Below are 15,193 nucleotides of genomic sequence, written 5' to 3'. Positions count from 1 at the left end.
AAATGAAATCACGTCACTCGTGTCCTTTTCACCGAGCACCATGGGACATTTCATCACACTGGGGAATCTTGTCTCTGATTCTTTCTCCTACACGACCTCACGCTGTCTCGCACTCTGATGCTCTTTATAATTGTCTCTACTCTCTCTTCTCTTTCTCTACCTCGTCACTCAGCATACGTGTGTGTATGTGTGGTTTGAGTCAGTGCCAGCGCTAAGTGATTAATGAAGAACAACACAATTTGCTTGGCTTGACAGTTGGACTGTGCAGGTTTAAGGCCTTTGAGCGCACCTCGCGCACCGCTGACCGAGAGAAAATGGAGGAAATCAATATTTTTAGCCACATGACTTCCCTTTTTCTGTTTGCTGTGGAGCAACAAAAGCCCATCTGTATGAGCAGCTATAAGAGGGCTGAGAGGGAGAATTTGTATTTAAAGGACTGTGTGTTGAGATTGTCCATCTTGTGCTTTGAATGATTTTGTCCGGCTCCCTCTGAGCTACACACACCGCCTTTGTCTCTCTGACAGACATTTTAACATTTCCCCCCCCCCTCACTCTCTTAATTCTTTATGCATCCTCATCCCTCTCCCGCCTTTTCTCCTATTTCACTTTTCTCCCTCTCGCTCCTTCCTCTCTCCGTCTCTTAACTTGTTCTCACTTCCCAAATTATCAAGTGGCGGTATTCGGGGCTTTTGACAGAATGTATTCACTTAGCAAAGGGTACCTCCGTCTTCAGGAACAGGAATTTGCAATTATCCGTCAGACTCGGCGCGGAGACAGAACAATGCCGGAGAGTGTCCTCTGAATTCCCACACACAGTTTAACATTCGGCTGTGCTTTAAAGTCGGGCACGTGCAGTTCTGCTACACCTAACCCACCCGCTCTCGTGCAACTCTGTCGAACTGCCGGGGGCTACATCAGCACGTTTTGCAACCAGGATGCTATATTTATTATACAACATCTACGCCATGGGCAGGTGGCAAAAAGGGTTAATTCCTTTTAAACCCACAACAGGAAACGTGGAAAAATTGTGTAGAGAAATAGGAACAATGAATTGATAAAAAACAAAATCCATATACACATATTGAGTCAGCTGTAACGCCCCATGTGAAACGTCAAGTTTTTTCTCTCGTAGCATCAGCAGCTATTTTAACCCAAACAACGAACTTTTCCTAAACCTAGCCAAGAACTTGTTTTTATTGCCTAAACCTGACTGAGTTGTTTCCTGTGAAGACGGAAGGATGTGTCTATGAAGCACTTCATATAAAGAGGACTAAAGCTCTTTGCTGAAGTTCAACTTCCACATCGAGGCTGATGTCAATTAAAGAAATAACAGCTCAGCAATGCACTCGAATCTGTATTCTGATACATGAGTATTCCACGGACATTGGCGCGCATGGTCAAAGTACTTGGTAAAACGTCATGTGATAGGCCGCAGCTGAAGAATGATGGCGAGAGTCCATCAGCTGACGGTACCGGCATGAATGGATGTTAAGCACGGACATCATTTCTAAAGAAGCACATCATAAAACAAAGGAGGGGTGCTTTGTAAGGGGATGCTTTAAACTGTCAACTCTCCCACACACACCCGGTCTGAACCGGATACTAACCATGTCCCCATCTTGTGACCTTGCCCACAGAGGGTGGCCAGATCAACAACAACTTGGGCCAGCAGAACCCTTACCCTGCCTTCAGCCAGCTGGCTCACGTCTACGAACAGCAGCAGCAGCAGCAGCAGCAGCAGCAGCAGCAACAACAACAACAACAACAACAGCAACACCACCAGCAGCAGCAGCAGCAAAACAAGGATCTCAACAAGTACGCCTCCCTGAAGGCTGTGGGTGAGTGTCTGTCAACTTCTCTTGTTATTACTTTCAATTTGAAGACGAACCGAGGAACGGTTGCCGTCTAAAATGATGTCGCGCTGTTGGTTTAAAAGAAAAGAAAACGGGCTGGTTTTATCAGTCGTTGCAGCAGGGTTTGGAGAGGGCGCATCATCGTCACAGTGAATCTCGGGGCTTCCCTCATTCTTGCCACCGTCTGATGCATCTTGAGTTGGCAGCGAATCTCAAGGTTTTTATTAATTACTTGGTTTTTTTCATGAAGGTTTCGTGATCCCAACACAAAGTGTGATATTTTCCAGATGTCTCTGAACGATAGCGGTCCCGTGGGCCGATCCAGCAGGTGTTATTCATCGCACGACCAAACCGGACACGCTGTCAAAACAGAAACAGGGCGCTCATCAAGCTGTTTGACAGCCTAAAGCATGCCAGTGCAGCTGATTCAAATTTGCCTCACCATGCCCGTATGCTATCGGCAGTGGCATCACTATTCAACAACCAGAATTCATTTAAAACGGACTTGTGAATATTTCAGCATGTGTCCATCATCTTGTTTGTGCTAGACAGGTTCCCCCCCCCCCCCCCCCCCGGGCCCTCATTCCAATTCAGCCCACCCGGGCCAGATGTCCTCCACAAACACATCTCGATGTGCATACGAACAGCTGCAAAATGCTATTTGTTCTGCAGTTATTAGAAAGCAATCGGCTCGTCTTCGAGAAGCCTTTACCTGCACGCCTAGCAGCAGTAAAATATGTGATTCAGATGACAAATGTAGGTGTGAACTTTCTCTGTGTTGTAAATCTAAATGATATTCCCTACGCCACACCGCATGCAGAGGGCCGTGACTCATTCCCCCAGGCGTGTTACAGCAATAGATCTTCTTGATTGGTTATGGTGCGCTCTGCTTTGTGCCCTGGAAGCGAGACGGTGTTGTGGATAGAAGCAGTTTACAGGGCCTTCAGAAGTCACATAGTTCGTTAAATAAAGTCCACTTGTGTGCAATCTAAGCGCCACATGGTCTGACGGCGCACCATTAAAACCATGAATTAAAACATGTCAAGTATATGTCAAGTATTTCGTAAAATCCAAAAGAAAATCCATTTTTAATGTAAAAAAAGGGGAAAAAACCAAGGCAGGTGAATACCTTTGCAAGGCACTATAAATAGCTGACAGCATTACTGAAAACAGAGAAACAGACAAACAGGAAGTGATAAGTGAACAACTTCATGTTTGAGCTTAAAGGAAAGCCACTCTGCACGAACATCAATGAAAGAATGCTGATTAACACTGTCGTCCTCTGTCTTTGACCCTGGCATCGTGTTGTCATATTGTTTGTTGGTGTATTTCTGTTCATTGCCAGATAACAGGCCAACAATAGACATCACACAATAGATATTTTCAGCTACAGCTGTGTTTGATTGCAGAAAATTGTCTTGTTGTTATCTGAAATGCCAACAGAAGGCGTCTTGGTGTCGGTCCCCAAGGAGCACAGGACAAAGGGATTCTTTCTCAACTCAATCTTCAACCAGGAGAGAATGAATCCATCATAGGAGAGACGCCAATTTACCCACTGACAGGAGCTTCAATAGACCAGAATACAGTGCCGCCACAATTTGAGGAAGGGACGCAACCCTGCTGTTTCCCAACCGGAAAACCTTCCTCTCTGGTGTTTGCCTGCAGCTTTCCTTTCATCTCAACCACACATAAAAGCATCAGATGCATGCAGCACACGCTTTGGGGATTGAGGATGGCATTTTGGGAAATCTCTAAATATAGGGGGAAATAGATGAGCCAAGGCGGATGCAAAAGAAGGTAAATAATACTGGAATCGGTTAAATATTACAAATTGAGAATGTACTCTATACAGTAACAGTATTCAAAGAATCAGTTTCACTATATTTTGTTGCTCAAAAATAGTTATTTTAAAACATATAGTTTCTGGGAATCAAACCTGAAGAGACAAACGTTAAACAAACGGGCCAGTTCTGTAAAGTCCTATTTTAGTTTCTGTTTTATGCATTTCAAGCCATATAAAAAATAAAACATTACCTGGTTAGAAACATAGTATCTACTACTTCTCCCTTATTCCAAAAATCCAGAATGTATCAACATGCAAATATACAAAAACTTTAACCCAATGGACACAGAAAATGCCATCCGCCGTGCATATTTGCTGGAGGCTTCAAGTTTCCACATCACACGAATGCTAGTTACACGATTGGCTGCAGGCCACGCCCACGTCTTCAACTCAGATTTAAGGTGAGCGCAGAGAGATGGATGTGAAAGTGACTTCACTTTCACATCCATTAGACATTAGACTCCCAAACACACTGTACATCATTCTGCACAGTGGAGGTAATTGTTCAACATGAACACAGACACAATTACTCTTTGACGAGACTGAATGTTCACTGTGATTGATTACTACTCTGAGATTCTTTTAATTTACTGACATGTACGGAAAGCAGCTATCAATCTAAAAAGCTGTGGTAGGTTCTGAAAAGGGTTGGAAGTCCTATAAGTATTACAAGTTAATGGAATAAAATGTGCCAATGTGTCCATATGGGATGACACAAGGCCCTCTTTGTAGAAATTATCGTCAAACCTTTCAGTGCGTCTGACAATTCTCTTCCCGTCCTCCTCTTCGACTTCTCAGATCCACTTCTTCTTCCCTCTGCTTTTTTAGATCTAAAATGGCCCTCGTCTTCCCGTCACCGCTTCTCCTGGACCATTTTCCTCCCGCTTGCTCTTCTAACCTTTAATGTCTTGGCTTGTTTTTCTCTCGCTCCCTCATCTTCCATCTCCACCACTCTTCCTCCTCGTCTCCTTCATTTCCTGTCACCTATTTATTTTCTGCTCCCTCCCTCCCTCCCTCCCACCTCTCTCCATTTCCCATCTTCTCTTCTTCCTTCTTTCAAAGCGGCACCTTTATCATCCGCCTCCCGCCCTCTACTCTGCATTTTCCCTCACCTTTTTTGTTTTTTTGCTTCTTTTGTCTCCCCCCTTCCCACACAGACTCTATTCTCCCCCCTCGCCCCTCTCAATCCATAGGTCAACATATCGCTCCTGAAAGAATCACCGCGGCGCTTATAGCAGCTCATATCTGATTACATTTCTATAATTGAAGGGAGGCATCCCTCCCCACTTCGGGCTGACACTTGACTGACAGTTTTCCATTCCACGAGTGGTATTCACAGACGCTTCTATGAAATGATTGGAAACCTGTCCAGAGATATGCAGCAAAGGAGCCTGGGATTCCACGAGGCATGCTGCCAGTCCGATGATGGGGAAACAAGCTATGTGGAGTCAGAGAGAGAGAGAGAGAGAGAGAGAGAGAGAGAGAGAGAGAGAGACAGCAAACGACAATGACAGCTTTTCTTTTCTTCTCCTTTGCCACACAGTCTGGTGCTCTCGCCGCCTGCTGACCCCACGTGAAATGGAACCAAGTCTAAATCTAACATCAACACCATTTCCCCAACCTCCCTCCAACCACTTTTTTTTTTCTTTCTTCCCACTTTTCTTTAATTGCCTCTGCCACTTTCCCAATGGTCCACCGTCCAGCTGATAAGCTACACTTCTGTCAATCAATAGCCATCTCCACTGTCCCCCTGTGCATCTGTATAAGGTCACTTTATCGAACTCTAACTGCAGCCGAGGCAAAAAGCAACTAATAAGGGTCCCTGGATGCAGAGCGGTAACTCAGCCCAGAGGAGGACGCATCATTTAAAAGTACAAACCACCAATCACGGCCCACGTCTAATGCACAGGCTAAGTCTACCAACTGCCATTAACCCTTAAGGGATGACGCAGTCCTACATGCCTGTTTATACGTTTGTTACGGGTAGTCTACAAATCAAACCGCCAGCATCTCAAATTGGAAGTTGCCCAGTACAGCCAGTCCACCGCTGCCTACTGGGTAAATGTCTAAGCACTAAAGAGAATGAAACTATCACACAACGAGCCGCAAGCAGTTTGCACCCGTGTCTATAACAGCCCCATTTAATGTGCTCCAATTGCCCACAGCTCACCTACTTGGCTTGACATTTCTACATTTCCACAGCGGGGATAGCAGCTGATCTCCCGCTCAGATTACATCTCACATCCTGTGACAACATTGACTCCCTTTATATAAGACTATTGTCCTGCCAAAGCCAGTATAGAAAGCATTTACTTCATCATAAGGCATAAAGGTCCCAGACTAATGTTTTTGGTAGGGTGACAGCACTACGACAGGGAATCCACCCATTTACACTAAATACTAAAACATCTCACAAATGTATATAAATAATCTATAACCTGTATTTAGTTATATATATATATATCATTTGCAAAAACATTGTAAAACATAGAGGTTTTTAAGACGTAACAGTATTAAAACACTCCATCTCCTCGGCAGTAGACAATCCAATTGGCAGATAATAAAAAGCAGATTGACACAATGGTCGAACACCAATAAGGTGCTGATGTTATTGGCACTTAGGGACTTCAGAGGAACCGTGCTTGATTTTCCGATGCACGATGCCTGTTGGGCCTGGTGGGATGCTGCCCTTTCCCATGCAGAGGCATGCAGAGCCCACGCTGCGTAACAGCTGTGTTTTCCATTTCCACTCACATACGCCGAGCCGACTGCCGCTGGATTGATTCACCTGTCGCCTGAGCAGGTTTGATCCCCTGGGGCGGTCTAGCGGCAACCTCGGCGGGTGAGACGCCGCTCCCCCCCACCTCCACAAACACCTCTGCTATCCCTCCACTCATTTCTCTCCCCCTGTTCACAGAGCGATAAAGTCGATTTATAGTTACAGCGGCAAAGCAAACTCGCTGAGCGTGTTAACTTTATCTTCAAGGACGTGGAGGCAACATGGGCTGAAGAGTAATGACTCGACTGTGAACGTGTATTCTGACGGTGGGGGAAGAAGAAGAAAAAGTCACATTTCGCAGTGATAAGAGAGACTGTAGCTCGGTGACAGTGACTGACAGAGGGAGGAATAAATGTGAGGCATTAAACCTGACTGCTCCAAGGCTAAAGGGACCCAAGCAAACACACACACACACACACACACACACACACACACACAAGAGCACAGAGAGGCTTGGTAGATAGATACACATAAATGTCTGTTGGTTCAGACTTAGTATGTGCTTGCATGTGTGTTTATTCTGTATGTATGTATGTATGTATTTCCTCATACCTTTTACCCCTTAAATTAATCATTTGTCACAATAACTGGCTTTTTTTCCCTGCAACTTTCTGTGCTGTGCGTACAAGTTTAGCAACCCCTTAAGTCTGTGTTGTGTTGGGTTGGGTGGAGGAAGGATGGATGGACAGGAGGCTTGTGTCTGTGCTGCCATTGACTGTCTGCATTGGAACAGATTATATGCGCTGGTCAGTCACATTTACACTCCAGACCAAGCACACCACAAAGAATGCTTTAGCTAGCATATGTATAGTTAGCTTGTTCACCGAATGCACTATCATGTTATGTGATCAGACTAGCATTTGAAATGCCTTACATCCACTTGTTACACTTTGTGGTAGCATTCCAATAAGTCCAATAAAGCTAGCATGCTCATACACCGTACAAACCCTTCTACACACAAAAATGCAATCCGTAATTTAAGTCTTGATTATTTGTATGTAGACAGGGAGATTATGTCCTTTCGCTCAGTTTGAAGCTGCAGGTTTACTATTGCATGAACAATGGGCATGCCGCCATGTAGGAGAGAATGACCGCTATAGTCTGTTGGCGATTTCATTTCTAAATAGGGGGAACGGTTTGTTTTTACCAGCAATTAGCGAACCGCCGACCCACCCAATAACAAGTCTGTCTGGTACTTCAGCACCATGGACAGCGCCCTGGATTCATGGATACATAGCACAGTTAGGCTACTGATATTTCAGAGCCACGGTCGGGCCATAGATTCTAACTTTTACAAACATACACCGTGCTCTTTTTTTATCACAGTGAACACCTTCCCACCACACAGAAATGAGATGTTTTCTTGGCTTAATAAGGAGGAAGAGACAGAGGAGTCAGGTGGTGGAGACATTCTGGGCTTTCCTTTTGATTTCACTCCCCCAGTGGCACGACGGGCCTCTTTATGCAGGCGTATACAGTAGACCTGACACCCTGCTTGGCCAGTTGCAGTAGATGAGGGTAGGCTGACTAACAAAGGTACAGTAGATTGGGTTTGTTGTACGACCTTTTCAGATTGTGGGAGTAAAAATGGATGGGATGTTTTCTATCCAAACCTCTGCCTGTGAAAAACAATGAAAAATTATTGGCCAATATCAAACCTCCCATTTTTAAGTAAAATAATTGAAAAAGCGGTTTTCCAACAGCTGACCGACTTCTTGGCCGTAAATAACTGCTTTGATGTTTTCCAGTCAGGCTTTCGACAGCACTGAAACTGCTCTTGTTAAGGTCTTCAACGACATCCACTTGAACATAGACAATGGCAGAAGTTCAGTCTTAGTGTTACTGGATCTCAGTGCTGCATTCGACACGGTCGACCATGTCATACTCCTAGAAAGACTAAAAATCTGGGTGGGACTCTCTGGCACAGCACTTAACTGGTTTGAATCCTACTTGAAGGGCCGAGAATACTTTGTGTCTGTAGCTGATTACACATCAGAGCTGACTAAAATGACATGTGGTGTTCCCCAAGGTTCAATACTGGGGCCTCTTCTGTTCAACATCTACATGCTTCCACTAGCTCAGATTATGGAAAACAACAAAGTGTGTTATCATAATTATGCAGACGACACACAAATCTACATAACTATGTCACCAGGGGACTATAATCCCATACAAGGGCTGGGTAACTGCATTGAACAAATCAACAACTGGATGGGCCAGAATTTTCTTCAATTAAACAAAGATAAAACAGAAGTAATTGTTTTTGGTACCAAGGACGAACAATTGAAAATCACCGTTCAGCTTCAGTCACTGATGTTAAAACCCACAAACCAAGCCAGAAATCTAGGTGTAGTTATGGATTCAGACCTCAACCTGAACAGCCATATCAAGACAATTACAAAATCAGCCTACTATCACCTGAAGAATATATCAAGGATTAGAGGATTTATGTCTCAACAGGATTTGGAAAAACTTGTCCACGCATTTATCTTCAGCAGACTGGACTACTGTAATGGTGTGTTTACAGGTCTCTGTAAAAAGTCTGTCAGAAAGCTGCAGCTGATTCAGAACGCTGCAGCTCGAGTCCTCACTAAGACCAGGAGGGTGGACCACATCACTCCAGTTCTGAGGTCTTTGCACTGGCTTCCTGTCCAACAAATAATTGACTTTAAAATCCTGCTGTTTGTTTACAAAGCACTGAATGGTTTAGGGCCAAAATACATCTCCGATCTGCTACTACCTTATGAACCATCCCGACCCCTCAGGTCGTCTGGGACCGGTCTACTTTCTGTTCCCAGAGTCAGAACTAAACATGGAGAAGCAGCGTTCAGTTTTTCTGCTCCACATATCTGGAACAAAGTCCCAGAAAGCTGCAGGTCTGCTGAGACCCTCAGCTCATTTAAATCAAGATTGAAGACCTTTCTGTTTGCTGCTGCCTTTAATTGAACCACATTCAATTAATATATTAATAAATTTCCTGCATTTCTGCATTTTACTACTGCATTTTATTTCTTACACTGTTTTTTAATTGTTTTTGAAATCTCCTTTTCTTTTGCCTTGTGTTTTGATGCTTTTAATGGTTTTATGTGAAGCACTTTTAATTACCTTGTTGTTGAAATGTGCTATACAAATAAACTTGCCTTGCCTTGCCTTGCCTGTGTGTATGTGCTCGTCTTAGTTTGCAGCTGCAAACTGCTGAAAGTCTTACTTTATGAGTCACTCTATACAACAGTTTTATTTTCTTTCTGTTCCACCGGAGCAAAACAGACAACCTGGGATTTAGTTTTTTTCACAAATGACAGTCAAGCAAAAGGAAACAAATGTATTTCGACTTCCGATCGCCGATGATTTCAGTTGCTCTTTTATGTCCAGTAAACATTTTCATTAGCCCTCTGTTTCTCTGTTTCTCTCTCTTTTCTGTCAGCTGCCAAGTACAACGGTGAAGTCTACAACAAGCGTCGGCTGATGGTGGAGCTGCCAACGAAGGGCGGGCTTCCACTCCAGCCGATGGGCAACTCCAGACCCTCCATGGGCAACATGTCATCAATGACTCCCCCGATGACTACCAACCCCATGGCGTCCAACCACATGGCCTCCAACCACATGGCCTCCAACCCCATGGTGTCCAATCACATGGCCTCCAACCACATGGCGTCCAATCACATGAACCCCACCATCACCCAGATGACCTCCATGACCCAGATGACTTCCATGACCCCGATGGCCTCCATGATGCCCATGACCTCGATGACACCCATGACTTCCCTCGCCCAGATGACCTCCATGATCCCCATTACCCCCATGACCTCCCTAGGTCCACTGACTCCGGAGCCGGTGGCCACCTACGTCACCGAGATGCCCAGCGTCTCTTCTGTCTCAAGCCTCCTGACAGAACGGCACATGGCCGGTGTCGGAGGAGGAGGGGGGGGACTCAAGCTGAATGGCCAGAAACTCAAAAGCAGCCATGGTCATGTGGGCCACAGCTCTCACAGCTCTCACACTCACAGTCATGGTCACAGCCAGAGTAGCAAGCCGCCAGGACTCGGGGCTACCTCCCTGGCGCACATGGCAGGGACCATGCCAGGTGGCACGTCCCTGGGTATCTCCAGAGCCGCAGAGACAGCCATTGGCTCCAGCTCAGCTGCAATGGGCCGCCCAATGGCGTACAGTTCCAACACAATCGCGGCTGGGCATTCGATGGGGCTCGGGCTGAAGGCCTGGGACGGGACTGAGACGGTGGGCCGGAGGAAGACCTACGGGCACAGGAGGCCTCAGTGTACCGTGCTTGAGCCCAACCAGCTTCACAGCACCAGAGGCCAGAGCCACAGCCAACACTTCCTACCAACACAGCCCTACTTTGTAACCAACAGCAAGACAGAGGTGACTGTGTGAGAGAGGGAAAACAGGGAGAAAGAGAGGGGGAAAGGATGCATGCGGAGTGACAGCACAAGTAATCTCTGAGTGGAGACACCAACCCCGCGTTGGTCAACAGTGCAGGTCTATGTGTGTGTTTGTGTGGCTCGTTGGTATACTGGTGAATGTGGTGGGACAGCTTTTCAGAGTGGTCCTCGTTTCACGAACGGAGTTCAATCAAATCACTAAACGGGCGTTTGTTGCCAAAAGGAATGGCATCTGTAACCATAACTTCAAAGAGCCTACAGAGCAGGGCCGCGTGTACACTTGTGGTGATATTAGAGTGTTGTCTCACAGCTAATATCTACTTCGTAATGATAACAACAATATGAGAATTACAGTACAACACACAGATGATTAAGTGAGAAACTGCAAAAAAAAAAAAAAAAAGGATTGGCTTTACGAACCAAAGCTGAGAAGCAATATAAGGGATTAAAGCACCGAAGCTGGAAGGAAAAACACAGCAAGTTTACCCACAAACCTTGCAACAACAAAGCGGCATCTGCCCAACAAAGCGTTGAACGGCTTGGAAGAAATAACATTCCCTTATGATTCAACCCCCCCCCCCCTCCAAAATCTCCTGAGGGCTCTGAAACAGGCACACATGATGAGCGCTGGGCTTCGGACTGCAGACACGCAGGGCTTTGTACTGTGGCTATTCAGGAGCGCCGTCATAAGATCTGCAGCTGAAGGTCACCGCTTTTTCCACAAGGCTCCAGCACAGAGAACAGAGGCTGTCACACCGGCATTGTTCTGTTCTGATCTCGTCTGCGCGGTGACAGCCAGCCCAGAGGAGGGATGAGGAGGGATGAGGAGGCAGCGAGGCGGCATCTGGATGATGCAGCAGCTAGCAGAGGCTCTACGGAGCAGGATTTCTCGCGCCCGCACATACATTCACGCACATGCAGAAACATATTTTTACTCAAACACATAAAGAAACATATACTGTAGAAATACCGCACACCAGGGTGTGACCAACATGGCTTCTCAAAGAATGATACCAATCATTTTAGATTTGAATTGCGGACGGCTGACATTTTGTTTAATTTGCGCATATTTGTATGTCATCAAATTTGACAGTTTTTATTTCAAAAACTCAGTTCAGTGTTTCCCCAAACTGATATTCTCAGCAGTGAATTTGGATCGCCACAGTACTCTGAAACTCTTGAATGAAACTCAAGAAAAATTTGACTTTCAGAAATGGCAGCTAAGTCGGATTGACCCGCCATATCCATTCAAGGACAGGGTACAGTTTTGGATATATAAATATTTTTGAATCAGAAAACCAGTTACAACAGGGTTGCACAATTTAAGGGATACTTTTGTGAAAGACATGTATTTGCTTTGTTGTTAAGAGTTAGCTAAGAAGATTGATACCACTTATGTTTGCATGTTCAATACGAACCTACAGCCAGTTGGTTAGCTTAGCACAAAGACTGGAAACGGGGGGAAACAGCTAGCCTGACAGCCTAATAACAAAATCTGCATATAAGCATTTCAAAAGATCACCCATTTACATGTTATATCTAGTTTGCTTTTAAAAAAATCTGAACAAAGACCAAACTGTACAAAAAAAATGGTTTACGTGCCAGACTATTTCTTTGCTGGACACAGTAACTTCCTGGAGTCTTATTGTCATCGTAAGGTTGTCAGGCAACTAAATAAAGTATTTCTTTGAAAGAATAAATACATTGTGCAAAAAATAAAGCAATTTTAATGTAGCTCTGTTCAGGAATGGCCTTCATCATATTAGAAGTGGACAAACTGACCTATTAAATGTGTTTTTATGTATGCATTAGTTTAATCAAACACAGACAGCACACATCAAATACAGCTCAATTGAGCACCTATATTGTTCGGTAGACCAAATGCAAGCTTTGGCTTCTCAACATTTTAGTTCTGCAACAGATTTTTGCATCGGATGTTATACTTCTGTAGTTTTAGACAAAGGCAAGAAACTACTGTGAAAAGTGGATGTAACAGGAATAAAAAATATAATTTTTTTAGCTGGTGATAGAAGTCGCTGCCACAAAAAGCTAGGATAGATTAGATCACTCACCGTCCTCGAGTTTTAGCTGAAAACGATCTGGGTTACATGACTCCAACACAAAAATAAATCCTAAAGTCTGACAAATAGGCCAAATCTTCTCGGGGCTTGTCCGAGCCTGTTTGCTTGTTTTGTAATGATGTAAGATTTATTAGCAGCTGCAGCCACACTTATCATATTGACCTCGTTATCGCAAGTGCGGCTCTAAGACCCTCTTTACGCTTGAGAGTTAGACGCATCTTGAGCGATTCGATTGTAATCAGAATATGCTTGGCCACATTGAAATAGAATATAAAAGACAGCGAGGATGAATTACTCGTCGAGATCATCCCCGAAGCTGGTCAGAGAACCATTTGGCTTAACAGTAAATGCAGTTGCGTTATAAATGTGCGTGCCGGTCCAGCCTAGCAACAAGCAAGAAAAAAGGTTAAAATCGTCCAATTTTATAGCATGTAAATGTAAGAGAGGTGCATATGACGACCTATTGAGAAAAAACACAACAACACTGGATTTCACATTTGATTGGGCGCTCCAGCAGAGCTACAATTAGTTTGGGTACACCGTGTGTCCAGAAATGTAGATCTGACATACAAAATGGGCGGGGGTGGGGGGGAGTCTAACGCTACAGCTTCTAAATCAAAAAGATGAAACGGCTAAGGCAGTTGAGAGTAACATGAGGGGGAACCACCCGCCGCCTCGACGGTCACGTGACTGGAAACCTGGGACCAAATTGAAAGCGTGAAACAGGATTTAAGAAGTCATCAGAGCATTAAAATGTGTCACCTTTTACACTCACAACTAAGACATGCACACACACGAACACACGCGCGCGCAAACAGAAAACATGACAGGGTGGACTCTGCTTTCCCTCTGCTCCCACAGTGCCGAGCGGCAGGCGTCGTCACAGCGGGGAGAACAAAAGAGTCGGTACTGTTACTGCTCCTGTTGTATATGAAAGACTGTGAAACTCCAGACCATGGCCCTTTGTAGCGATACCTGATTATGCTTTATACATAGCCTCCCTCTCAATCTCTTTGCTTTTTTAAAAATATTTTCTTCTTCACTTCTCCCCCCCCCCCTTTTCCCCCTCGATGTCTGACTTGAGAAATATCTGCGAGAAACAAATACAGGGCTGTGATGAATCTTTTCTGCAACAGTGGAGTACACGTCGTGATGAGAAAGTGAATACAAATAATTCACCGCGCACCTTGAAAGGCATGATTGGTTTACGCCCCTCATGTGCATCGTTCGAGCAGGAAATGTAAGTGATTGATTCTGTGTGCCAAAAAAAAAAATGTAATTCAGTTTGCAGTTTGTGTCCTCTTGAACACTGCGCACATTTCACTCTTTATAACTTTTTCTATGTCTGCGTATGTGTGTGTGGATCCAACTTTGGCATATGATTATTGTCTCTGAAGAAGTCAAAACTCAAACAAACAAGGCAAACAAAATGGATCGTATATAATTGGAGTTCACAATCCCATAAACCTGTTAGCTTCCGATGAGAATCCTTTGCAAATTTGTTGTTCTTTCCCGCTCCACCTTCTATTCATTTCCGCCTTTTCTTGCCATCTGGTGGTTTTGTTTGCGACAGAGTTGAGAAGCAGGTCAATGTTTTCCCGAGGATGTCCATTGTCGGACCCAATTGACTTGATCCAGTGAGGCAGAAATGTGGAAATATGATCCCTCCTCGCCATCACATACTGCTCCATCCTTAAAGGCCATTCACTTCTGCAAGAGCAGCCGCTGGAACAATTGATAAGCAGGCTGGGCAGTTGGTTAAAAAAACAAACAAAAAAAACAAAAAACCACCTCATCCCTCACGGTAACATCCAAAATAAACCCCGATAGAAAGCGGGGAATTGGTTGCGCTTGCTGGGTCGCGGCTGATAGGGTCGGGGCCCACAGATGAGTGGGTTCAGGAGGCAGTCGTGTCTGACATTTTTCATCTGACGAGTCAGTCGGACAAAAAATGCCACAGCAGCGACTAAAGGACACTGGTAGTCTGCAGACCCAGCTCAGTAACAGAGCCAGTGGGAGCTCTAAGAGCAGTGAGCGTTCATCATTCATTGTGAGATTCGGGGGTTTTTTTCTACAGTTTGACAACACAATTTGGTGATGAAATGCAGTCTTTGTACTTATCATCGGTACCGGCTCAACATACTTTAATAATAAGTACGTTCAGTGGCTAATAAACAACTGTGAAACCAGCCAAGTCCAAAGAAACAGGGGGAAAATGTGCATCATTTATTGTATAT

The 15,193-nt window shown here is 44.8% G+C and overlaps 1 protein-coding gene across 1 annotated transcript in view; it reads left to right on the top strand.

The window, feature by feature from the left end:
- The window catches only part of shisa9a (shisa family member 9a), a gene marked incomplete at both ends in the record, with an annotated part of 33,492 nt that extends 22,625 nt beyond the window's left edge, over positions 1 to 10,867 (top strand). Inside the window, 2 exons of the mRNA XM_079293088.1 lie at positions 1,638 to 1,838; positions 9,900 to 10,867. Of these exons, the coding sequence (XP_079149214.1) occupies positions 1,638 to 1,838; positions 9,900 to 10,867 (1,169 nt within the window). The remainder of the gene's footprint in view (positions 1 to 1,637; positions 1,839 to 9,899) is intronic.
- Between the last annotated feature and the right edge of the window lie 4,326 nt (positions 10,868 to 15,193).

The sequence above is a fragment of the Melanostigma gelatinosum genome (assembly GCF_949748355.1).
Source record: "Melanostigma gelatinosum genome assembly, chromosome: 21".
Lineage (NCBI taxonomy): Eukaryota > Metazoa > Chordata > Actinopteri > Perciformes > Zoarcidae > Melanostigma > Melanostigma gelatinosum.
Note: the sequence above shows the minus strand (reverse complement) of the source record. Positions and strands in the feature narration are given on the sequence as shown.